The sequence below is a fragment of the Phascolarctos cinereus genome, unplaced genomic scaffold, assembly GCF_003287225.1.
Source record: "Phascolarctos cinereus isolate Bilbo 61053 unplaced genomic scaffold, phaCin_HiC Scaffold_726;HRSCAF=1367, whole genome shotgun sequence".
Lineage (NCBI taxonomy): Eukaryota > Metazoa > Chordata > Mammalia > Diprotodontia > Phascolarctidae > Phascolarctos > Phascolarctos cinereus.
Genome location: NW_027556098.1, coordinates 282,977,705 through 283,005,582, shown reverse-complemented (window position 1 = coordinate 283,005,582; position 27,878 = coordinate 282,977,705). Strand labels below are relative to the sequence as shown.

The 27,878-nt window shown below is 38.1% G+C and overlaps 1 protein-coding gene across 2 annotated transcripts; it reads right to left on the bottom strand.

Moving 5' to 3' along the window:
* On the bottom strand, window positions 1-27,754 carry BKGD (beta-keto-L-gulonate decarboxylase). 2 transcript variants are annotated; one of them, XM_021000544.2, is made up of 9 exons: window positions 27,651-27,754; window positions 19,783-19,927; window positions 14,959-15,057; window positions 10,077-10,150; window positions 9,822-9,923; window positions 8,357-8,533; window positions 6,479-6,628; window positions 5,226-5,342; window positions 1-1,545 (listed from the first exon to the last, which is right to left on the bottom strand). In XM_021000544.2, the coding sequence occupies exons 2-9, from the start codon at window positions 19,838-19,840 to the stop codon at window positions 1,372-1,374; spliced, it is 951 nt and encodes a 316-aa protein (XP_020856203.1). In that variant the 5' UTR covers window positions 19,841-19,927; window positions 27,651-27,754; the 3' UTR covers window positions 1-1,371. The 2 variants fall into 2 exon arrangements, with proteins under 2 accessions (XP_020856203.1, XP_020856204.1); XM_021000545.2 differs by having other exon boundaries at window positions 27,635-27,725.
* Between the last annotated feature and the right edge of the window lie 124 nt (window positions 27,755-27,878).

The window sequence follows — 27,878 nt, the reverse complement described above, 5'->3', positions numbered from 1 at the left end:
TTGATTTAAAATACTTTATTCATTTTGTTTCAAATATAGATGATTAATGATACTATTCAAAAATGTATAATCATTAGACAAATTAAGGATTATGAAAATGGACAAACCAATTACAAAGTATTTTGAATGATCTACTATGTAACAATTATCATGTTAGAGGCTGTAGCTGGAAACTACTGAATAATTTCTTAAATCAGACAAAGTAATTCTTGTTTAATCTTGGATTTTGGAAGAAATGCAGCAGGTTACAACTACAGCCATTAAAAACCAATAATTGTGTTCTATCCTACTGGATAAAATAACACATTTTTAGAGGGCAGGGATTACGTTACGTCTTTTTATTCTCAGTGCCTAGAGCTCAGAGCCTGACACAGAGAATGCTTAAGAAATGCTTGTTGAGGGGCAGCTAGGTCTACAAGTGGATAGAGCACCAGCCCTGGATTCAGGAGGACCTGAATTCAAATCCAGCCTCGGACACATAACATCTTACTAGCTGTGTGACCCTGGGCAAGTCACTTAACCCCACTGCCTAGCCAAATTAAAAAAAAATGCTTGTTGAATTAAATTAAAATTATTTGTGAAGCTCAGCAATTTAGCTAGGCAATATTTACATTTGTAAAATAATCTGTTAACATTTGAATGTTCTGTTTGTGTTTTCTGGGGGGGGAGGGGCCCAAACATCCTCACAGAGCACAAATTTCTAAATGAAAACAAACACACCTAAGATTCACAGTAAATACAGGAGCTTCTGGTTATGAACTTTGAATAAAAAATAGTTTGAGAGACTGCTTGAGCCTCTCCTGGAAGTAAAAATATATTATATATAGTGTGCCTTTATATTCTATTTCGTAAAAAAACCTGAATCCTCAATGCAATTCAGCAAACATTTCCCATGCACCCACTATATTCAAGGCACTATACCAAGTGCTGGAGGGACTTGATTTCTAGTACTTATAGACATTTAATTTAATAAACAATTAAATGATGTAAGAGATGTGAAAGCATTTTTGAGATACATAATATTCAAATCATTCTTAGACAACAGAAAGTCACAAGATTCCTGATGTAGACAAATTCTAAGCATATGGTTATGACTGTATTAATTACAGTAGCATCAACAAAAATTAACTGAATTTCCCAACAACAAATCTTTACTCCCTTTAATTTTACTCAGAAGAGTACTTAATGGAGGTCAAATGGTAAAGTAAGAGATCAACATAGCCTTTCACGGCATAGGAGAAAGGAATTGCTCCTGGATCAGTTTTTGTTAGATTGCACTGCAAAGCAACACTTATTTATAAACTTGATTAAAGATTTGTAAATTTAACACATAATTTACTCCCTCTCCTGGCAAAATATTTCCTGATTTAATTAATCTTGCCCAAATGTGTGAGTTTCCTTTGGTTTATCAATCCGATAGAGAACCTCTGCAGGTAGGAAATACCCAAGATACTCTACTGTATCTGGAGTGGTGTCATAGTGATAGTGTCCGCCTTCTCCATGATGACTAAAACAATGAGTATGCTCTAATCGCAAATCAAACCCCTAGAAAAACAAATCACATATTAAAATGTTAATTATAGCAAACTTTTGTATAGAATTTAAAGACAAAAGATCACAATGTTAATTTTTGTTTACTTGAAGGAACCTTCAAATATAAGACCACTTTAGTTCTTTAACAAGAGAAAGTTTGTTTTCTAATTTAGCTATATAGGAGAATCAGTGCAGACATCAGATAAGCAGGACAAATTTTTCTTTGGAAAACACTGTAAAACTTTTCTGGAGGGAGTGAATATATGTTTTCGAAAATAGAATACAAACTACCAATCAACTCACTTTAGAGTGGTTATTGAACATTTTACCAAATGCTATGAACTTCCTATCACTAGTGATATGGCATAGAAGAGCAGCCTCATAGCTCATTTTCATTTTTCTGAGACTTAATACTTCTTCCTCTAAAAGTCTTTAATCATTTCTTCAAAGCTAATTCATATATTTAATAAAAATACATATCCAAGTTAAAAACTGGAATGTCCTAGACACAAATCCTTGCCATTTACTTTCATTCTTCAATGGATCTGTGACATCATCAAAGTAAATAATCCTTCCAGTGGTACCAGTCACAGACTATCCAGACTTTTTCATCCAATACGATTCTTGTCCATGTCTTCCAATAAATCTTTCACAGCGGGTCCACCCAGTGTGTTAGGAGACTTCCTCTAGGTCTCTCAACATTGTATGGGTACAAATGGTGGAACATGTAGGCTATCTATTAGTTATAAAATGGTCTCATCTCAACTTGGACTGCTAGATTCTTTTTCTAGTCATTCCCTTTCACAACTCCCTAATATTACCTTTAATGCTGACTCTCTTGCATAATTCTTCACTGGTAATATGGTGTAGCCTAGTGATAGCCACCACATGTGTTTCCATTGCCCTCTGGGTAATTTGTACCTCTAATTATTTGGAAACTGTGATTATGCTTCACATTCATATAGTATCAATGAATGAATATTGATTTTTAAAAGATGGATTAAAAGTATTGCAATATCCCAAATAAAATCCAGCCCATTCTCCTAATATTCAATTTTGGGGCTAGTTTATTACTCATCTGAAAGATCTGTCCAAGATAAGTGATAGAAATGTCTCTAGACAATAGGCAGACTAACTTCATCCACTTAGACTTATTGATATGGATAGTATGGTTGAAGTCTTTTGAATGATAATGCAGAGAGGCTCCCCAATGCTTTAGACTTAATGCACTCAATAGGATGTTATCTGCAAACAGCAATGTCTGGAGGACTCTTACTATCTATAGGAAATTGATTCTTGAATTGGACATCCTTAATAATAGTGGCAAATACTTCGGGTAAGGATGTTACCCTGTTCTATGTCTTATGAATAAATCAGTGGGCTGAACAAAGTTATCTCTTATTACATCTTCCAAAGAATTTTGTATACTCTTGACATACATATGGGAAAAACTTTGTTGGAGGAGAGCTTTAAAGTACTTTGCTCTACTGAATTCAATGCCTTAAACCAGGGGTGGGGAACCTGGGGCCTCGAGGTCATATGTGGCTCTCTAATTCCTCAAATTTAGCCCTTTGACTGAATCCAAACTTCACAGAACAAATCCCTTTAATAAAAGGATTTATTCTGTAAAGCTTGGACTCAGTCAAAAGACCTCACCCAAGGACCTAGAAGGCCACATGTGGTCTGGAGGCTGCAGGTTCCCCACCCCTGCCTTAAACCATCAGTGATCAAATGAGTTACAGTATGTAAAATGCTTTGCAAACCTTAAAACTCTATTAAACACTAGTTACTATTAAAAAAGCAGCCAACTATAAATATAATAGGATCTATGCTCTGTACATTTCAGTCAAGTACATAACTATAAAGATAATTTGTACTTTAAAATATCACTTGCTAACTCACTAGCTGTGTGACCCTGGGCAAGTCACTTAACCTCATTCATTGCCTGGCTCCCCCCAAAAAAACAGTATTCAAAATATCACTTGCTAAGGCCAGCTTATTCCTTTCTTGTAACACCTTATTTCAGCAAGGAGGCCTCATTACATTTGTGCACTGATATCATAAAGATTTTGTAGAGACTAGATAAGAAGGCATACACCAGTAGTTAATGATGGGTTTTGGTAACAATAGTATCCATAATTGTTTCCAAGGGTTTGGAATCTTTCTTCTTTCAGGCACCTTGAGAAACCTTCAATGCTCTGCAGCACAGAACTGCTCTGCATATATTTGGTTTAGTGTAGAAACCTCTTTCCATTTTTTTTTCTCCTTTGGTGCCATTTCTACTTCATCATGGAGTACATTGGGAACGGAAACATTTAAGAGTCTAGATTCAGTGGTTCCACTATCAATGATGTAATTGCTATAGTAATCCTGACAGTTTTCCCATTTTATTATCTGCTTGTTGTATTCTTTCCAGTTTCATCCCTACGTACCTGGGTACAGATAGCTTAAATGGGTCTCTGTAAACATGTTTTCCCTTCGATTGGTTCTCACTAATTTTATGAAACAATACTACTAATGCTCTTCTACTATGTTCTTCTGAAAGATTTCATGAATGATTTTACATTCTAAACCAGATTGCCCTTAGCTGCTATGTCTCACTGCTTGGGGCAAAGAGATCACTGTTTACTAGATAAGATGTTCTGTAGACTTGTTCTCTTCATGGTGGCAATCATTTTACACTTACTTAATTTCCTTAGGAAATGTTGATAGTCTATATGTTTCATTGCCTGTTTACCCATTTCCCACTTTTTGGCATCAATAACTAGTTTTAAATAAGTGAACTTGGAGTTGGTTTAATTGCATCCAACTTGGCATAGATTTTGGTCTTTGATCTAATAATTCAATATTCTAATGTACATAAGAAAGCTGATTTGGTAATGAGTCCAACATTAGTAACCAGTTGTTCTCTGCCTCCTACAATGTGATGAATTTTATTTTTCTGGTAATATTTTTTGATGTTTGTCATGTTCAGTGTTTTCTAGCTCTCTTCTTGATGTATAAGTATGAGGCTTCTACAAAATATACAAGCCTTTGCCTTCTTTTTTTTTAACTCCTTAGTCAAATATTCCAACACATATCTCAGTGTTCCCTATTATGGCCACTTTTTGAATGTATGTTACTTAATTTGTAGGGTCTTATCAAACTCTTCATAGTTTTTCCTCCTCATTCTCTGCAACAGATAGCACATAAGGTACAATTATCTTCACCCTTTACGAATGCTTGCTATGAACATTATAGCATAAGATGACCAAGTGTTCTGTGACAAGCTATTTCTTGTCTTTAGAGTAAAACCAACTCCGCCAATTCCTTCATTTGCTTTTACAAAGAGAATCTGTGAGTCATTATTACATTTAGCTACAACTTTCTTTTGTCTTCTGCTTTCATTTATAACAAGGATGTAATTCAGTATCTCGAGTAGTATAAACATTGGTCTTTGGACAAGAATCTTACATTCAGAATACCTGGCTCCTTTCCTGTTCCCTAATACATTCCTAGATCTCCCCATCCTTTTAAAGTGACAGATTATGTCTGCTTTCTGAAGAAAAGCTCAAGTACAAAGAAAGTCCTCACAAGAAGGCTAGTCACCAGGTGATAAAATTCATTTGGCCACAGAAACCCATGAAACAAATCACTTGTCACAATTCTGGTTAAATCTTATTTTAAAAAAAGAGAGAGAGAGATAAACTTACTGGATCTTGAGAAACGAAAACTGGCTGACAAACCAAGGGAGCCTCTAATTCAAAAAAATGCAACCAGTTATTCACATCCTCATCAGAGGTCAGTGGGCAAGATGAAAATTCTGGGGGCTATAACAAAAAATTAAGAATATAAACATGCTAAATGTTATTGGTGGTTTCTTAAAGTTGACTCTAAAATTTTTATCAAGGTCATGTTTTTTTCTTTAATATTTTATAACTACGAGAGATTTATGCCAGCCAGTCAGTCAATAAGTATTTATTAAGCATCTACTTTGTGCCAGGAACTGTGCTAAGTACTAGGGATACACAGAAAGGCTCTATCCACTGTACCACCTAGTTGCAAAAGACAGTTCCTGCCCTTAAGAAGCCCACAGTTTAATGGGAAAGAAAAGTTGCAAACAACTATGTTCAAGGTATATACTGGATAAACTGGAGATAACCAACAATAAGAAGGCACTGAAGTTAAGGGGGGATTAGGAAAGGCTTACTGTAGAAGGTGAGATTTTAGGTGGGACTTGAAGGAAACCAAGGAAGCCAGAAGGTGGAAATGAGGAGGGAGAACAAACTGAAATACAGTGGAACAAACACTGGCCCTGTAGTCGGAAGAAACTAAGTTCAAATCCCACTTCAGATCCTACTTGTGTAAAGTTGGACAAGTCACTTAATCTCCATGAGTTTTATTTTTTAATTTTATATTTATTTTTTATTTATTTTATTTATTCTATGAAATGAGGCTATGGACTAAATGGCCTTTGAGGTCTGTTTTAGCTGTTATGCAATAATCTTATCAGATGAAGAAGACACCAGGTCTTTCTCATAGTTTTGGAGGCACATTGTTGAATAAATGTATGTATTATTACAGTTAATCCCCTATTGTTCCTTCCTACCCTCTAAATTCAGTCTTACTTTAGTTGATTTCTATCAACCAATCAAAAAGTATTTTTAAGTGATGACTTTGGGCCAGGCAATCTGCTAAGCACAGGGGATACAAAGAAAAAGTAAAAACAGCCCTATGCCTTCAATATTCTTATGCTCTCAATACCTCACAATGGCACAATTTATCATTACCACTAATAAATTTTAGATAATAAAGAAGTGGTTGGAGGAGTCTTAGTATCCAGGATTTGTAAAGTATACATTAGAGAACCTCAAAAGTGTTTTAAATTTAACAAAAGGAAGAAAGAAAGGAAGAAAGAAAGAAAGAAAGGAAGATAGAAAAAGAGAGAAAGAAAGGAAAAGCTTACCATGATATGAACCTTTATTTTTCCTTTCTGAACAACAAATGTGCCTCCCATCCCTATGGATTTATCTCCATAATGTTTTTTGAGAGTTTGTCTCATACAAGTCACAAAATTATGCTTTCCAGTTCTTCTTTTGGCTTTTACTTCAATAACCTATAGTACATGAATATACATACCCTCAGTCATTGTCAGAAGCTATAAGTTCATAAACAAGATGAAAAATGAAAAATCATGTTAACTTTAACATAGCTATCTGTATTTGATCTCAAGCATATGTAGTTTGAGCAGTATAACTTTAGAAGGAGACTTGGTGCTAAGGAAAACATGTTACTCAGTTATTTTCATAGTGTATTTATACTATAATATAATCTTACATATATACAGCTATAAAAATAAATGGCTAGAATTGTGACAGGGTCATAGGTGACAAGATTATTAACATGAATATTAGAGAAATTAAATATCATGCAATTTAATATAGTCATGTGTTCACCCATTTTATTTTCATTTAAATGATAATAAAGGTCTGTCCCATCTGGATTATGCCCCCCACAATACTTGATCTGTACATGAGATAACAGCTTAGTGCTGTCACTTACATAGGACTCTGATTGGTGGTAGAGTACAATGAAAGGTGGAAGTAGAGAAGAACAGCCAACAATGGCTGCACAAACATGGAGAATAGTGAGGCAGATCTTCAGTCAGAGCAAAAAGAGAAAAGAGAGCCACACAGGACAGTAGTTATGATGCCTCATTTTACAGATGAGGAAACTGAGGCTTACAGAAGTTAAGTAGCTTGACAGCCTCAGTATCTTTATCTCTAACAAGAGAGGTAGACTACACGGCCTCTGAGGCTCCTTCCAGCTCTAGATCTGTGGACCTGTGATCCTGAACCCATGTTCCATCTGGACCATGCTGATGATTACAGAGCCCAAGTGGATGGGTTCAGTCACGCTTTTGCCTGCCCTTTAACACTCCAAGGAAAGACTTTAAGAAGCGGATAGCAATGTACTTTTGAGCATCCACCACTGAGACTAGGAGTTGCCAAAGGACCGTCCTCTCCCGTAATGGGGAGTCAGGGTGATTAAATGGGGTGGTGTTAGAGATTATAGTGTGTGTGTGTGTGTGTGTGTGTGTGTACAGAGAATATTTTACAGATTCCCCTCTTTGTTATTTATATTGTTAAAATGCTTTCGTTATTGGATTTGCTTCAGATGAAGATTCAGCCATGAACTGATGGTAACCCCAAACTGTCCAATGAATCTGGGAGTAAACAAACACTCTGCACTTAAGTAAACCTAAGCAAGATAAATGAGTCATGACCTAGCTCTACCTCAGGCCCCCCACTTTCCAAGCTGTTTGGTGCTCTATTCAACTACTAACAATCTTGAAACTTACTTTCTGGAAACTGATGGGAATTGAAGATAAGAGTTGCTTCAATTCTCTCACCTTCTCTGGGACATACCCCTTGGCTACTTCTCCATCAATACTAGTATATGAGTCATAAGTGGTAGATGAATGAATGGCTATGGAGCTGCGAAAATAATAGTTGAGTAATATATTCCTTAGTAGCTTGGTTGATTCTAACGAACCAATTACACTTCTCAAAAAAATGCCCTGTTGGCCTTTGGTTTCAAAGGAAAAAACATAGTGTGCAGTAAATATAATAATCCTCACCCTTAAAGCCAAAGATTTCCTCTCTGAATGTAGTAGTATTCTATGACTCTAGGATATTATATATTTTATGAGATCTCATTTTTATAACTGTTTTGCATTTCCTAGGTAACTTCAAATACTAATTTAAAAGTTTAGAGCAAAAAAAAAGTTAAGTTTGGGGCTTTTTATTAACAATGAAAATGCTGTCTTTTTCTGAGTGTTTACCTTGCCAGGCTGACCTTCACTGGCAAACAGATTAGCCAGTAATGCAAATCCAAAGTCATTGTATTTCTTACTATATTTCTCTAGCAGGCACCCTCCATCTACAGGGTTAATCTGGGCAAAATAGCTTCCATTCACAGCAGGCTTGTGATCACTTTTAGTCTGAATAATTGGCATAAACTGGGAAGAAAAGCACAAAAAATCATTATTCAATTATGGTATTTCTACTTAAGGAAAATGCCTTTAGTTCCAAGCACTGTTGATGCCATTATATTGGAAATGTATTGACATAAATAATAACAACATCAGTAACAGCAGCATACATTTATATAGCACATTATAGCTATTAAGACTTAACACAAATTATCTTGAGTAACATAATAAAAATGTTGATTTATCAGGTTTAAATAATTCAATTTGAAGACCCTAAAAGGCACAAAAACTCTGGCTAATATAATTCTTTGAAAATTTTCATTTTTAATAAGCCATGAAAAGTAGCATGATAAACAAATGCTAACAAAAAAAATCCTATCCAGTTCTAGATCAATGACCCTAGGATCTTTAGGATGAGTAGTCCTTTGTCTTATTAGATTTGTAGCTTCTTCTTTTAGAAATCTATTTAGGACATTTTGTGTTTCTTAAGCATGAGGACAAAATCCTACACTTAGATTTAGAAGAGAAAATAAATCATTAACACCCATATCTAGAATGGGTTAAGAGAAAGTATACATTAGAGAGGATCTACCCTCTGATCACAAGAAAGTTAAGAAGTGTTGAGAAATATACATTAACACTGTGATAACAATAACATCATAGCAAAAATATATGAATATCAATGACAATAAAACAATTACCATTAATATTTCTGTAATGTTTTCTGGTAACCAACCACTTTACATACATCATCTCATTTTATTTTTTTCAACACTCCTTTGGAGATAGGTTGCAAAAAGATTATCCCTATTTCACAGATGAAGAAATTGAGGTAAAATAATTCCTACACTGTAAGTAAATGGCAGAGTTGGCACTAGAATTCATGCCTTCAGATTTTAAAAGTCTAGGTGGAGAAACACTAAACCACAATAGACATACTTCTCTTAGTGACATTTCCTAATCGAAAGATGCTATGAGAGCCAAAAGGTAAGAAGAAAGAATTATTTCCATGCATGAGCCAAGAATCAACTTAAGTTTCTTAAGAGTGATTTCTTACAACCTGAATGTACGAAACGGAACCTTAGGTATGGCCAAAATAGGGCCTTGGACCATTTATAATTGAATTTATACCCTGTGGGCTTCTGAAACTGAAGGCCAGAGACACCTCAAATTATAGTATGCAACATAGTCATGGAATATCAAACAGCCTGCAGCTAGTCATTCTGGTGCATTCTCCTATGAGGCAGTGGAGATAGGGAAAAGGCAACCCAAAATATACTATTGTATTAACAGACAGGTTAATATGGAAAAGGACCTCAGCATTGATTCCAAGAGTCTGAAATGGGGCTGCTGCTGCTCCAAGAATGAAAGCCCCAGGCAGCTCAATTTCCTTTGCAACAATATTCATATCATAAACCTAGGAAAACAACACACAAACAACAATGTTAATTACACCTTTCTTGGAGTTCCCAATTAAATTCTAATCCCCCATTCCATGACACATTCTCATCCCTGTGCTCATCGATCTTGACTTGTACAATATATGTGTGGTTAAAAGCAAAATACTCACCTTTTTTTTGTTCACAAGAGGCATGAGGTAAGGAACCCCACCTACTTCTGCAATTCTAGGTTTCCCACAGATTCCTGTAAACAAAAGATCAATTTTTTTTAAACCAGACCAAATTTATTATGTCTTTCTTTCCATTTATACCAGGTGCAAAATGACAAAATAATTTATTAAGACAGTTTCATCTACATCTTTGCAAAGGATTTCAAAAATGACATAAAAGGGGCAATAGCAATGTCAATGAAATGTATTATTCTTACTCCCCATACCCAGCAGCTCTTCTTTCACCCAACCTGGATGAATGAATATAGCTACTGGAACAGAGAAAAATCAAAGTCTAAACTGAGAATGAATGAATCTATGATGAAATCATTTTATATCTCTGTTGAAAACCTTTAAGTATTTTGCTTAACATTTTTGTTTACAAATATTTTGTTCTGATAAAGACACAATTATTTTTAGTTCCAGCAGTGCTTCATTTGGAGTCAAGAAGGTCAAGGTTCAAATTCTGGTTCTGCTACTTAACTGTGTGACATTAGGCAAATCACTTAACTTCTGGACTCAATTTCCTCAACTGTAAAATTTACAGGGTTCCTTCAGGGGTGGGGAACCTGAAGCCTCAAGGCCCTTTGACTGAATCCAAACTTCACATTTGTGTGAAATTTGGATTCAGTCAAAGGGCCGCACTTGAGGACCCAGAGGGCCACATGTGGCCTAGAGGCCACATGTTCCCCACCCCTGAACTAGAGGACTTCAAAGAACCCTTCCGTCTTTAAATCTGTGCTCATTTTTACTAATGTACTGCCCAGTGTTGTTTGTTAGTTTCAGGTTATTAGGGACAACCTCAGCTGCTCAGATAAATGTAACTGTATTTACATTTTAAGCAGTACTGAAGTTAGCTGCTTGGTAGGAAGGTTTCCCTTTAAATATCAAACCAAAAAAAAAAAGGGGGGGGTTAGAAAATCAGCCCCTTGGAAAAAGACAATCCTGAAAGTTTCATACAGATGAAGAAAATCAAGTTACCTCTCCTAGGCAATTCAATAAGTGTCATTTATTAAATGCCTTGCTGTTTGGTCATTTCAGTCATGTCTAATTCTTTGTGACCCCATCTGGAGTTTTCTTGGTAAAGATACTGGAGTATTTTGCCATTTCCTTCTCCAGCTTATTTTATGATGAAACTGAGACAAACAGGGGTTAGTGACTTGCCCAGCATCACACAGCTAATAAGTGTGTGAGGCCAGATTTGGACTCAGGAACAGGAGTCTTCCTGACTTTAGACCCTGGACTCTATTGTGCCACCTAAATGCCCATCAAATGCCTACCACATGCTAGATCCTATGCTAGGTGATGTGGGAAAAAACCACAGACACAAAATAGTCCCTCTTCTCAAGAAGTGTCCATTCTCCTTGGAGGAACAATACATTTGGAGATAAGTAGACATAAAATGTGTAGAAAATGTCAGGAAGTGAGGAGAGCATTGCCTACTGCAGTACCTACCAAATGGCAACACTTGAGCTGACCCTTTAAGGGAGAGCAGAATTGCAAGAAGTGATAGTAAGGAGAGAAAACATTCTAGGCAGGAGGAACAGATAGTACAAAGGTACAGAGGTGGGTGATGGAACATCTGGTACAATGAATGTAATGGGATATTGGTACGATGTAAGAAATGACAAACATGATAAATACAGAGAAGGGAAAGAATTACCTGAACTAATGCAAAGGGAGGTAAGCAGAACCAAGAAAACATATACAAAACATATACAATGAGCACAACAATGTAAATAGGAAGAAAAACAACCAGAAAATAACTGAAATTCTTAGATCCAGAGAAAAAATATGAGCAACACACTGCTCAAGGCTCCTTCTTAAAGACTGTGCTCCATGGGTGTGAGATACTGAACAAAATATCAGATTTTTACAATGTATTGATGGGTTTTACTGCATTTCGTTTCTCTTCCTCTTTTTTTTTTAAAGAAATTCTCTGTAATGAGAATTGACTTTCTGGGAGTGGGATTAAAGAGAGGAGATAGAGGGGGATATCTAGGCATTGTAAAAATAAAAGAGATCAAAATAGATTTTTTAAAAAATTCATATAACAGCAAGGTCAGTTTGTCTTGCCTATCCTTTTTCCACAGCATATTCTGCATTCAGCTTTTCTCTACTCACACAGCCACAACCCAAACCTAGGCCTTCATCCCCTCTCATCTGGACCATTTATTTCAATAATAGTCCTAATAATAATGAACTCCTAACTGTTTCTCTGTACCAGTCTCTTCCTCCCACAATCAGTCCTTTCCACAGCTTCCCAGTTGATCTTCCTAAAGCCCATGTCTGACCATGTCATTCCTCAGCTCAAGAAGCACTGATGCCTCCTTCTCACTGTCTATATTTCTGCTTCTACTTGTATTCCCATGCTTAGCTCCATGCCACATAGCAGCACTTAATAAATGTTTGTTGAATGAATAAATAAGTTAATGTTTTAGCCAAGGTCACACAGGTAGTAAACAGCAGTAAGTAACTGAATGTAAGTCATCTTACTCCAAGTACCGTGTTCTTTGTGTCACAGCATACTTTCATTGCCTTTGGGCCATGCAAAATTTTGATGTAGATTGTGGTGTTTAACTATTTGTGGTTACATGTAACACCACTAGAAGACTGCTGGTATTAAAAATGACTTTCAGAGCACAGGACTTGGGAATCAGTAAGACCTGGTTTGAAATCTTGCCTCAGACCTCTCTGTGCTGCAGTTTCTTCATGTAAAATGAGGAGATGAGATGGCTGCTGAGGTCCTTTCCTGCTCTAAATGTATGATCCTTCCCATATGTAATCTAATCCATACTTTTCTTTCTATTCAATTTTGAATGGAAGGACAGATGAGATTGCCCAAATCTTTAGGGTACATGCTTAGGACTACACCCAAATAGAAGACCTTACAAGGAGAATGTAATCTAGGTGGAATTCTTAACCTACACTGACTGAGTAAAAGATAGATCCTTTTGTATAGATGGGAGTAGTCTGGCTACAGAGGAATGATCAGAGGCATGTACCTAGCCCCTCATTATAATATTTATTCTCTCATTAATTGTTAACCAATCAGAGTTGATTCCTGACTGTCAAGGACACCTGCTCTTCCAAGGGTATACAAGTATCAAGAGGCCTCCATGAGGGGTCTTTGGTTCACCAAAGAAAGCCAAATGACTATCCTTTTGTAACTATTTACCAGCCATAATTAATAAAATTATTAATTAGCCAGAACTAATAAGTCTCTAAAACTTTTCATTGTCACAAGTTCAAACAGTCACTTTTAAGAGCATGATTAGTGAGCAGCTTGAGTGAATAAGATATCTATAGTGTGCTTAGCACAGAGAATGGCATACAGTAAGCACTGTATAAAAGTTCATTCCCCTTCCTTTCCATTCTCTAGCTTATCTGAAAAAGAACTAACCCAATATGAATCAACACTGTGATCCAATGGTCAAAACAGCTCCTATGATCTTGGGGTTGCATGAATAAAGGCTTTCAAGAAGGGAGGGGATAGTCCCCTGGACTCTGCCCTCGATGGGTCATATCTGGAGCACTGTGTTCAGTCCTGGGTACCACATTTCAAAAAGGATATTCATAAGTTGGAGACTGTTCAGAAGAAAGCCACAAGAATGGTGGGGGGAAAAAACATTATTCCCCAAAAGATAAATGGTTGAAGAATATGAAAAAACAGTTCTCAAAAGAATAAATGAAAGCTATCAACAACCATAAGGAAAAAAAAATCTTCCAGATCACTAATCATAAGACAAATGCAAATTAAGACAACTAAGGTTACACTTCATACATGTCAGATTAGCAAAAGATAACAAAAATAGAAATAACAATTACTGGAGAGGATGTGAAATACAAAAACAATAATCCAAGCGGAAATGTAAACTGATCCAACCATTCTGGAAAGCCTTTTGGAACTATACCCAAAAAGTCACTAAACTAGTATACACTTTGACTTAATGTTCCTGCCACTACTATATGTTCCATAGAGATCAAAAAGAGAGGGGGAAAGATTGATATGTACAAAAATATTTATAGTAGCACTTTTTTATAGGAAAGAATTGGAAACAAAGTGGGTATCTATCACCTGCACACTGGATGAAAAAATTATAGTATAGAAATAGAATGGAATCTTCCTATGCCACAAGAAAAGATGGAAGGGACCCAGTTCAATAGAGAGTGGGCAGAAAAAAGAGAACAATTTATATAATGACTAAAATATTGCAAAGGAAAACAACTTTGAAAGATTTAACACTGATCAATCCAACAACCAATTACATTTCCAGGGGAGTTATAATGAAGCATTCTTTCCATCCCTTGGGGGAAAGGGATACCTAGGTACAAAACTAGACAAACATTTTTAGACATGACCAATATGTGAATATTTTGCCTGACTATACTTCTGTGTTCTGAAAGATGGTTTTTATTGGGAAGTGGGAGAGAATTGTGAGAGGAAATGGCAGGAGTAGTGACAGAAGTGCAAAAAAAAGAAAGAAAGACATGCCAGTGAAACATTAAAAAAAATGTACGGAAGAAAGCAGAAGGAAACTCAGACAAGCAGATCATGCTAAATTTAAAATATACTTTACAAAACCAAGCTGTATGTAATAGATTCAGTTTCATAGTCTCTTCTTTGTATACAGAAATGTTCATGTTTGTTTGCCAAGTTCACAATATGTTTGTCAAGTTCATGATATTAAATAATATAAAAAAATGAAATTAAAAAAAATTATCATGATTGGAAAGTATCTCTTGTTGTTCCAAGTGAAGATAACTATTTAAATAAACATGTGCTGCTTACATAATATAACTGTGATTAAAAAGCAGAGAATCAATGAAAGGAAAGAATTACCTTTAACAGGAAATGTATATGGTTCCTTAGTCAGATCAGGGCAATCAACTACAGAGACCTGGACGTCAGCAAAATTATTTTTAAGTCCATTCTGTAGAACTAATATGTAGAGAGGAAAAAGTTATTAATTTAACACAAGTTAATAATTGGCAACCACATGTCAAATCTTCCCTAAACATTCTGTACATCATGTTTTCCACTAAACTTACAGGAAAAAAAAAAGTCCTTTCTAAGTTAAGAAATTTATTTTTTGTAATCTGTCACCACTTAATGGAAAACAAGTTATTATTAATATACTCAGAACTATGCAGTAAAGAGGCACAATCATATCTCATTTTGTACAGAATAAAATTCTAAAAATAAAAACAGCTAATCTAGAACGATTACAGATCAATGGCAATAGAGACCACAAATTTTCTTGGTATCATCTATACTGGTGGTGTCACACTCAAACAGAAATGTAAGCATACTGGCTTATTTTTAAATTGCAATATTATCTATTTTTTTGTATTTTTATTTATCTTATGAAATATTTCACAATTACATTTTAATCTAGTTTGGCCTGCACTCAGGAGTGCTGCAGGTCCCAGGTGGCTCCTATATGTTTGACACCTCTGGTCTAAACACTGAACCAGGAAAAATCTTTTTATAAAAGAGTTTAAGTGTTGGAGATGTTAATGAAGGTAATGAAATTCCTTGACCATAGATACCTCAAAGGAAAAGGATAATTCTTGATCTTGATCCATCATCTACTTATCGTCAGTTGCTATAAAATACATATAAAATAGTGATGCCTCTCCATTTGCTTTACATGTACAAAACGGTAAGTGATGACATCTTGCCTAGGAAAAAAGTTCAAAGAAGCCCTCTCCTGAAGTTTTAAGACTGTTAGCTTTTCCCTCCGGGGTCTTTACAATAGTAATCCTGGGTTTAACTACCTTCAGTGGGATTCAGTGGGACCGGCAGCAATGGGGTTTGTACGTTTGGTGAGTTTGGGTCTATCACCTAATGATGGGCTTAAGTGTAGTGAATCTCACGGTAGCCTTGGGGCTTAAAGCTTGGTGATTCACTGACTGGGGCTCCTAACGTTGGGGACCTTAGTGGTGAAGACTTTGATGTCCTCTCCCTAGACACTGAGAGAGTTGCAGGCTTGCATCCTCTTTAGCCTTTTCTCCTTAGCAATGCTTAAGCTCCTCAGAAATTTAGAGCCAACATCTTTCAGAGACTCATATTTGTGGGCTTGAGTTTCTTGATGCCACTTGTGAGACTAACTGTGGCTTAGACTTGGCCATCTTTACATGACTACTTCTGCTGCTGGGGACCATGAGACCTATTTTCCTCAAGCCCCTAAATCAGGCCTGCCCTAAACCCACGTACTCTTCCACCTTTCAATCATCTCCTACCTGACTCCCTCCTTCCCACATCTTAACCTCTCAATATCTCACCAATCTCTCTTTTCTCTCCTTTCAAAAAAGACGTCACCCTTGTGCCAAAGTGAGCTTTTCTGCCTGCACAATTGAGGGTCCTCTAGATGCTTCTCGTTTCATCAATTATTTCTCTTCTCTCTCATGTTCACTTTCTTCTTCTCTTCAGGCTAATACCCTAGGTCATGTCACTTCCACATGTCTCATCTTTCCCTTCTCTTTGCTACCAAACTTTTTTTTAGGGTCAATTATAGATAGTTTTGAGAAATCAGATTATATCAGTCAGATGTAGTCTTTAACAGAATAAAAAACACGCTTAGAAATGTACTACCAAACTTCTACATTTGTTGCTTCCACTTCCTTACTACTTATTCACCTCTCAATCCCTTGCAATTTGGTATACATTTTCACCACTATATGGAAACAGCTCTCTCCAAGGTCACTGACACTCTAATTATCACTAAATCCAAAGTTCTCATTTCTCTTTGACTTCTTTGTAGCATTTAACACTGTTGTCCGCCTTTCTTTCTTGATATTATCTCCTTCCATGGCTTCCATGACACAGCAGTCACGTAGTTCACCAACTTTTCTGATCAATTTTCTTTTTTCCTAGCTCCACATCCTCTATCCACACCTCGAAAATGAGTAGGAGGTTATAGTTGTCTTATCTTTCTACACTCTCTTCCTTAGCCACTACCATGGCTTCAATGGTCACTATACACTGACTTCAAAATCTATATCCTCACCTACCATCCCTCCCAAGAGCAACAGTCCTGTATTTCTAACTGCCTACTAGCACCTCAAACTCAACACATCTAAAAATATATTCATAATCTTTTTCCCAAAACATGTTTTCCCCCAACACTTATTTCCCATTTTTCTTGATGGCATCACCATCTTCCCATTCAACCAGGCTCATAATTTCGGTCATCTTTGGCTGTTTTGCCTCCTTTATCCCCCATATTAACTCATCTTCCAAATCTTGTTGATTCCATTTCTGCAATATCTCTCATATCTGTCTCTCCTCTTAACTTCCACTGAAACTATACTTGTTTAGATAGTTTTATCTCTGCCTTCTTACAGTCATACAAGAGCCTCCATATTGGTCTTCCTGCCTCTAGTGTATCCTCTTCACCAATTGCATCCTTCAAACATTATTCAAGCAATCTTTCCAATGTATGACTGATCAATCTTGTTACTTTTCAATACAAAAACCATCAGTGGGTCCTCTCTGCCTACTACGTTAATAGCTAAATAAAGTGTGAACCTCAGATGTAAAGTTATCCATAACCTAGTTCTAATATATCTTTCCAGCCTTAACTCACAGTACTTCTTCTGTTCCCCAATTTTTATTCTGCTTATTCCTCTTATTGTAACTTTGCTCATATTATCTAGCACACCTGGATAATTTCCCTCCTAATCATTTCCTTCTGGTGAAATGTCTTCCTTCCTTCAAAGCCTAGCTGAGGTAATACCTCCCCCTGATCCTTCTCCAACCTTGGTATGATTGTATACCAGATTGCCAGGACTTCCTCGTATTAGTCTCACTCTCTTGTATCACAGTTATTAATGTATACATATTTTCTTCTTATTACATCATCAATCCCTTTAGAGAAAGATTTTTATTATATCAGTCTCTGGCTATTAGTCTACAATTTAGCACCCCTATGTGTAAGATACTAGATGTACTAGATACTATGTGCTAGATATGAGATGTACCAAGTTGATCAAAAAAAGAAAGGTTTTCTATAAAAAGGCATGCCGATTTCTATTAAGGGAATGCTGCAAAAGCTATGAAGAAACTAGGGGATATTCACATCTGTATTATGAAATAAACTGTGACCATTCCAAGAAAAATAGATGCACAGACACCTATCACTGACTAAGAAATGTACGGGTGACAGAAAAACTTAGACCCGTCTAAGATTGTAAGCTAGAAACTGTCTTTTGTCTTTCTCTGTGTTCCCAGAGCTTAGCACAGTATCTAGAAATATTGTTAAGTGACAGAAAAAATATGAAAACCAAAGGCAGAGCAATATGCCAAGAAAGAAATCTGAGCATTTTCCTGGCTGTTTGCCATTTCAAGTAGAGACTAAAGAAAAGGGCCTGCTCAAATAGCAAATGCTTAATAGTTGGCTTTGTTTTTTTTTAAACTTCTAGTCACACGGAAGTCTGAGAAAGCTATCAATATAGAAATAAAGCAGCTAGAGAAACCTGAGCATGTTTCTGAACAGCCTGTTTCATCAAGGTAGGTTGGAATAACAATATTAATTCGGTGAGATTGTTAAACAAAATAATCAACTCAATAGGATTGTTATATGTTTAAAACTTATTTTATTTATTTATTTTTTAGGCAATTGGGGTTAAGTGGGTACTGGGGTGGTAAGGGGAAAGGGGACTTGCAAAACTTCAATATTTCAAAATGGCTGTGATTTGATTAGAGGGGGCACTGCCGCCACCAATCAGATTTAAATTCCTTTTATATCTTATTATTTTATTTTATTTTTAGGCAATTGGGGTTAAGTGACTTGCCTAGGGTCACACAGCTAGTAAATGTGAAGTGTTTGGTCTGAGGCTGGATTTGAACTCAGGTCCTCCTGACTTCAGGGCCAGTGCTCTATCCACTGTGCCACCTAGCTGCCCCTCCTTTTATATCTTACTAGATGATTTCATTGAGATATTGTGGTCAAAAATATTCATTACTTGGTGGTCAACCTGGTGAGCTGCCTCTCCACACATCAGCAGGCTGGTCTTCCCATGAGAGTTACACTGAACCTGTCTTTCCTCAAGGCTTCCACTAACTTTTGAGAGCCCATTGTTACCTTCATAACATGAAGAGGCATCAAAAAAGAATATGAGTGAAAACTAAGGAAGGTATAAAAAGAACAAAATATGGTTCCTAATCCTCATTGGGCTTACGAGGCTATGTTCAAATGGGAAGCTGTGACCACATACACAATCATATCAAATGTAATGTGGCAAGTATACGAGAGGAAAGGGAAGTACTTCATCTGGGGAAGGAAAAATAATTTCTGACTTGGGATCAGATAGATTTGGAAACTGTGATTTTCATAGTTACTTTCCCTCAATAAAATTTGTATTTTGGTTTAAATTTATGTTCTATAATGGTGGGATTTTGTTATATCATTATTTCTTTTTTTGTGATTATGACAAAATTTCTGGCTCTGTATCCCAAGCTAAGGCTGAGTTTATTATCTTTTGAAGTGCAAAATAGTTATTTCTAATTGAAAGAGAAAAAATGTATTCATATAACTTACTTCAATACTTTAAGAACCCATGATTGAAGAGGAAAAAAAATCATGTAAATAACAACTTTCATAATTATGTGTTCTAGATTAATTTTAAAACCCCCAAAGCTGCCACAGTTGTTTGTACTTACCCCCCACAAGTTCTTCTAAGCTTGGCACATGAAAAGAAAACTTCTCAACACCTGCCATTTTGCTATGCACAAAGTTGGAGGAAAAAAGATACTTCAGGCTAATTTACCAGCACTCACAGCATACCAGATATACACAGCTGTTAACCTGTCAATGAACACAAAGAATGGCTTTTAGGTTTTTGTTGACATGTAACTGTGTGACTTAAAAATTGCATTAGCCCAAAAGGCTATAAAAATGTGCATACCCCTTTGACCCAGCAATAGCGCTTTTAGGGCTGTATCCCAAAGAGATTGTACAAATGGGAAAAGGACCCACATGTATAAAAATATTCATAGCAGCTCTTTTGTGGTGGCAAAGAATTGGAAATTGAGAGGATGCCCATCAATTGGGAAATGGCTGAGCAAGTTGTGGTATATGAATGTAATGGAATACTATTGTGCTATAAGAAATGATGAACAGCTGACTTCAGAAAAACCTGGAAAGACTTGTATGGTCTGATGCTGAGTGAAGTGAGCAGAACCAAAAGAACGTTGTACACAATAACAGCCACGTTGTGTGATGACTAATGTTGTTAAACTTAACCCTTCCCAGCAATACAAGGATCTAAGACATCTCCAGAGGCCTCGTGATAGAAAATGCTATCCACATCCAAAGGAAGAACTATGGAATTTGAATGCAGATCGAAGCATACTATTTGCTATTTTTTTCTCTTCTCTTGAGTTTTGTTTCCTCTTTCTGGTGGTTCCTCCTATTGGTTCTAATTCTTACTTACAATATGACTCCTGTGAAAATATTTAATAGGAATGTATATGTATAGCCTATATCAGATTGAGTGCCACCTTGGGGAGGGTGGTGGGGAGGAAGGGGGAGAAAAATTTTAAACTCAAAAGCATATGGAGGAGGCAGCTAGGTGGCACAGTGGATGGAGCACTGGCCCTGAAGTCAGGATGACCTGAGTTCAAATCCAGCCTCAGACCAAACACTTGACACATACTAGCTGTGTGACCCTGGGCAAGTCACTTAACCCCAATTGCCTAAAAAAAAAGTGTTGGAAGTGATTGTTGATAAATCAAAATAAATTAATAAAAAAAAATGATGGATTTGTTTTCCTTTTTGGGGGGGAGGGGAAGATGATGAGACACCAAGAATGACAAGTGCTCCCTCTAAATCCAAATGACACACAGTGACCAAATGCATTAGTACATAAAATACAACCTCCTTCTTCCCCCTAACCTGGTTAATTCAATCCCAACCCATTCCTTCTGGCTCCTCTGGGACATCACTCCATCACTGCTTGAGTGATCCTCCAATCCATCCTCCATTCAGTCACCCAAGTGATTTTCCTGAAGTATAGTTCTGACTATGTCATCTCTCTAAACAATAAACTGTGGCCCCCTATTCAGGGGGGCCTCCAGGTTCAAATACAAAATCCTCTGGTATTCAAAGCCCTTCATAACATGCTCTCTACTACCCCCACCCCAACTTCGTCTTCTTACATGTTATCGGCTGTATTCTTTGATCTAATGACACTTGCTTCCTGGCTATTTCACATGCTATCTCTGGCTTTGGGCATTTTTTCTGGCTGATCTCCAGGTCTGGAATGTTCTCTTTCCTCATCTCTGCCTCCTGGCTTCCTTTAAGTTCCAACTTAGGTCCCACCTTTTACAGGAAGTCTTTCCTACTCCCTCTTTAGTTCATATTTATCCTGTATATGGCTTGTTTGTACAGATGTCTGTAGTTTCTACTATTAGACTGTGAGATCCTTGAGGGCAGGGAATCTCTTTTGCCTCTTTGTATACCCAGTAAAATGGGAATAATTATAGCACCTACTTCTCAGGATCATTGTGAGATCAAATGAGATACTTGTTAAAAAAAAGTGCACTTAGCAGTATCTGGTACATAGTAGGCATTTAAAAAATGTTTATCGACTGACTGAATAACTCTTTCAAGCACAGCTGATGCAAACCTCCTCAAGCTCCCAACACCACCCCCTAGTGACCCTTTCTTGGTCTATGAACATAACCCCTATGCATTGTGAACTCCCTCATTTCCCTACTTCATAATTCAAAACTTCTTTATAGCTTGCCTACCCTAAGCCCCCCATCACTAACTATATATTGGACACTTGAAACTTGATGTCTCAGAGACATCTCACCATCAACATGTCCAAAACGGAACTCTATCTTTCCCTGCATAACAAGCCTCTTCCAAACTTCCCTATTTCTGCCAAAGGGAAAGACAACATGTTTAGTTGTTTTTAGTCATGTCCAACTCTTCATGACTCCACTTGGGGTTTTGTTGGTAAAGATACTGGAGTGGTTTGCCATTTCCTTCTCCAGCTCACTTTACAGATGAGGAAACTGAGGCAACCAGGGCTAACTGACTTACCCAGAGTCACACAAAGAGTAAGATATCTGAGGCCAGATTTGGACTCAGGATGAGAGGTCTTCCTGACTCCAGGCCTACACTCTATCCACTGCATCACCTAGCTGCCATTATGCAGTATCAGGAGGAACTGGGTTCAGATACTGCCTCAGACACTTACTAGCTTTGTACCTCTGGGCAATTCATTTAACCTTTCTGTGACTAAATTTCATTAACTTTAAAATCAAAGAGTTGTGATCTATGATTTCAGCTCTAAATCTATGATTCTCTGATCCATTCTTCTAGTCTCCCAGGTTTGTAACTTCATGCATCTTGCCACCTCTACAAAATCCCTCAAATCGGAGCCCTTCTCTCTACTCACATAGCCATTTCCCTCTAGACTACTACAGTGGCCTCTCAATGAGTCCCCTTGCCTCGTCTCTCTTCACTCCAGCCCATACATCACAGAGCTGCCAAAGTGATTTTCCTACACAAGCCCTACCATATTATCCCCCTACCCAATCATCTCCAATAGCTGCTCATTAACACAAGGATCAAATACAAACTTCTCTCTTTGGCACCCTTTGCAACTTGGCAAACTTGCTAGCTTTATTGTACAGTATTCCCTTTCAAGCTCTTCACTGCTGGGAAACTGGCCTTCTTGCTTCTTCCCACAAATGACATTCCATCTGCTCATTCATATCTGTGCTTTGCATTGGCTGTTGCCCTATAGCTGGTATGTATTCCCTCTTCATTTTCGCTTTCTAGAAACTCTGGTTTCCATCAAAACTCAGATCTGTTACATGAGAGAGCTTTCCTGTGTTGCCTCCTTCCTCCAAAAAAAATATACCTTTTATTTATTTTGTATATAGTGATAGGGTGAGAGGCAGTGTGCTGTAATGGACAGAGAATTGGCTTCCAAATCAGGAGGTCAGATCTCTGACCCATACTGCCTGTGTGACCTCCTGGCAAATTACTTAACCTCTCTGCCCTAGTGAATTCTCTTAAGATTACAGCATATAATTTGCAGAGAATGGGCTAATCTGTTTTGGCAGAGGAAGCTTCCTTATCTGTGAATTCTCCATACTAATGAAAGCACAGGTCCAGTCCCTATACTCTTAGAAGATCACAGGATTATAAATTTAGTGCTTGAAGGGACCTTATTAAGGAGATCAGAGTCTAACATGTCTGCCTATTTTTCAGATGAGGAAAATGAAGAACAGAGAGGTTAAATGATTCCAGTAGGAACCGCATCCTGACTTCAAATCTAGTGCCTATCCCATGTCTCTGACAATAGAACATATACTTGAGGGAAGGAATTGTTTTATTTTTGTCTTCGTATCTCCAGAGCCTTGTAAATGTTTGTAGATTATCTCAAAGTTTGGAGAAAATGTGGACAAAATTGTAAATGACTGACTATTGAGACAGAGAAGGAAGGAATAAACATTTATATGGCACCTACTATGTGCTAGGGCAGGTGCTACATGCCTTTTTTTTTTAAGCAAATATTATCTCATTTGATCCTCACAACAATCCTGGGAAGGTAGGTGCTATTACTATTCCCATTTTATTGTTGATAAAACTGAGGCAGGCAGAAGTAAAGTGACTTGCTCAGGATCACACAGCCAGTAAGTATCTGAGGCCAAGTGTGAACTCAGATCTTCCTGATTCTAGGCCAGTGCACTATCTACTAGACCACCAGCTGCCACCATTGACTTCCTGTTAGGGGCCTTTATTACTTCAGTGCTGCCATTCTCAAGTGATCCCAAAGTGAAATGTGATCCATACTCATCACTTCTTTCAAAATCTGAGTCAACAGTATGAACCCCTCCCCAAACCATTTCGAACCCCCTCACCTGAGAAAGGCCTAAAACCTGGATTGGCCAATTTTTGGGCCACTCTGAGCTTAACTTACCATAATGCCTTTCACGCTCTGGCATGACAAACATGCTTTGCTTGCTCTCTGAGTGAACCCAAAATGCTCCTTCCTGTGTCAGCAACTATAAGGCCGGAAGAAGCTGACCGGGAGCATTTTTTTGCCAAGGACAAGGCACCTTGACCCAGACACTACCTTGAATAATGGAACTTTCCTTATCTTGGTATCTTATAGATAGACACATTAATGTTATGTTATGTTATATTATGTCATGTTAATGATAGAAGAAACACAGACATCCTGGGTCTATACTTTCAACTGACACTTTGACATCTCTCCTATCTTATTGTATTTACAACCTATCCAATTTAGAAATTCCTTTCTCATATCATGGTTAAAACATATGGAGACTATAGTTTTGGTCAACACAGATATCCTGAGTTGGGATTACTCTAAGTGTATAAAGGGTCTTCTTTAGCTTGCTTATCTCTGAGTCAGAATTATTTTCTGGGTCCCACGTATACATGTATTCTGCTACATTAAGAGGAATAAACAATATATACATATAACCTAGCTTGATTGCCTCCTTTGCCAAACTTCCAGATTGACAATAGTTAACTTCCCTAAAAATTCTTTGATAATCCGCCTCCCAACCCGATGATTCTCATTCCACAATATATAAATATATATGTGTGTGTGTGTATACATATATATGCTGCTTTGCACTTGCTTCTATATTGTTCTGTTCCTCATAATCTAAATTAAATTTAAAAATCCTAGGATAGCATCTTCTACTTGATGATATCTCTTCCCTGAGAGCTCGCCTCTTTCAGTGCCAGTTTTCATTTTTTCCAATTCAAAGAAGTTGACTTCCTGACTTCAGGAACTGTAAGTTTTCCTCAGAAGAACAAGCATCAGATGCTGAATAAGATGAGAGAGGCAGTTAGTAGATAACACTGAGTTAGGGAGAATGGGGTTTTATTGCTGTAGCTACATCAGGGACAAGTACGTTAAAAAGAAAATCAATAACAATTCTTTCGCCTGCTTAATAGAAAAGAACAATTTACTCAATAGTAGGCATTCAGTTTGAGTGCTTAAAAGGAGGTATTATACCATTGATAATAAATGCAAACTTTTAAAAATACTGATAACTAACTACTTGTATTATACTAATTAGCTGCTTGAAGTTGAATTTTAGTCAAAAACAGCAACCTCCACACACCAAAAGCTTTTCTATAATTCTTGTTTGTTTATCTGATCCAGGGCAAATTCCTTCTCAGTGCCCCAGGCAATTTTCCAAGACTGAGTAGTTAGGTGCCTTCTGTATAGATATAGGGGGCCTTTGTCCATAGAGAGTCTCCTATACCCTTGAAATGACAAGTGTGATATAAAAAAAAAAGTCTCCATCCCCCCTCCCTCAGCCCCCTCCAAAAAAACCCCAACCCAACACCCCTTAATCTCCACCTTCCCTATGGGCTGGCACATAAAATGGATAGCTTGCACAAAGGTTGTACATTTAAATGGACCTTTGGCTGTTAAGCATTACTAGCCAAGCATTCAGCAAGTAAAGCATGAACTTTGCCCAGGATTTTACACCAGTACAGATGAGTGGGGAACCAAAAAGCAGAATGGCCCTTTCAAAATTTGGAATGACTACAGGCAAAACATAAAGACCTAGTGGTTGGGGACCCCTGTGTCAGGTGCTAATAATTCATAGATATGATATAGGGGGAAACCAAAACACAGATCCAGCCTCCCGAGTAGAAGTTCATTCATAGCTTGAGAGAGGAGGAGACAGGAGGAAAAAGACTTAAGAAAGCTTCAGGAAGGAATAATATCAATAGCAATAATAGCTAGCATCTATATGGCATTGTAAAGTTTGTAAAGTCCTTTCCTCTATCTTCTTAGGTCCAGGAAGAAAGGTAATATTATTAGGGGCAGCTAAGTGGTGCCATGGATTGAATGCTGGACTTGGAGTCAGGAAGAACTGAGTTCAAATTCTACCTCAGACACTTACATAGCTATATGATCCAGGGTGAATCCCAGCCAGTTTCCTCATCAGTAAAATAAAGGATCAAACAAGATAACACATGTAAAGTATTCTGGAAACCTTAATGGGCTATATAAACGCCAAACTTTACTACCCCCATTTTATAGATGAGGAAACAGGTTAAAATCTGTAGCCACGGCCTGTTGATTTCACCTTTGTAACATCTCTCCTGGGACACTGCCACCACTACTCTGGTACAGGCCCTCACCAGCTCACACTTGGACCACTGCAACAGTCTGCCAGTGAGCCCGCTGCCTCAAGGCCCTCCCCATTCCATCCTACATTCAGCTTGTCAGAATGATTTTTGTAAAATGTCACCCCCTACTCAATAAAATCCAGTAGCTCCCTATCACCTCCAGGAGCAAATACAAAATCTTCTGCCTGGCATCTGGTGCCCTTTATCAGCTGGTCCCCTCTGACCTTTCCTGTACTCTCAAACCTTCTTTCCCAGCCCTCCCCCTCCAACACACTCTCAGCATTTGGGACCTTGGCCTCCCAGCTCTTCCTCCACCGAGACCCTCATCTCCTCCATCCTCATCATCTCTACCTCCTGGCTTCCTGGGCTTCTTTCAAGGCCTGCCTAAAACCTCAGATTCTTTTGGAGGCCTTTCTCAACGCCCCTTAATGTTAGAGCCTTCCCTCTCTTGATTATTTCCAGTTTATTCTCTGCCTAGCTTATTTGTACAGAGTTGTTTGAGTGCTGTCTCCTGGAGGGCAGGGGCTGTCTTTTGTAGCTATGAAGTTTGGTAGACTGAGCACCGGGCTAATGGTAGGAAGACCTGGGTTCAAATGCAGCCTAAATTAGCCATTTACTAGATGGGTGACCCTGGGGAAATCACTTAACCTCTGTGTGCCTCAGTTTCCTCATCTGTAAAATGGTGATAATAAACTCGGTCACGTGACAGAGTAATAATGAGGATCAAAAGAGATAATAATTGTAAAGAGCTAAGCACAGCATCTTGCACATTTGGGCTATACAATTATTATTTTATCTGACCTCGGAAAGGGACTAGTTCTGTGTCCTGGACAAGTCACTTAACGGCTACCTGCCTGTTTTCTCATCTGTAAAATGGGGATCATAATATCCCTTACTCCCACGGTTATTGCGGGGATCAAACGAAATAATCATTGTGGGAAAAGCTCTTAGCGTAGTGCAAGGCACACAGTAGGCGATTAATAAATGCTTGTTCCCTTCTTCCCTTCTTTGAATTCCCAGTGCCTCGCAGCACAGTGACTACATAGTAAGCACTTAATAAATGTCTCATTGACTGACAGACTAAAAGAGGTTTGGGGACTAGGCCAAAGTTACACCGCTGGTTGAGGGAGCGAGGCAGAATTCGAACTCGGGTCTTGTTAGGTGTCCAAGCCCTCGCCAGCTCAGCCAGCTCAAATCGAAGGTCAGCGGCCAAAGGCCGGCCAGGGAGAATGGATGAGGGGGCTTCACCATCGACCCCCAGGCTCCCTCCTCCTCGCCCGCCCCATAGACCCCCAGGCTCCCTCCTCCTCGCCCGCCCCACCCTTCTCCAGACCGCCCCACCCCGCTCCAGACCGTCCCACTTACGGAGCCCAGTGGTTACCTTCGCGTCAGACGCTCGTTCTGACACGGGAGGCGCTGGCTCGGACGAGGCCTTAGCGCACTTGGCTCCACCTTCTCTCCATTTCCTCCCCTCCCCCCCACTTCCCTGGCCACCTCTCTGTGGCTCCGCCCTTTCCTACTCCAAGCTCCGCCTCCACCGCCCAAGATGGCGCTCGAGGGCGGGGCACGACTTCTTTCCCATTCCCGCTCCTCCCAACGCTCTCCTCCG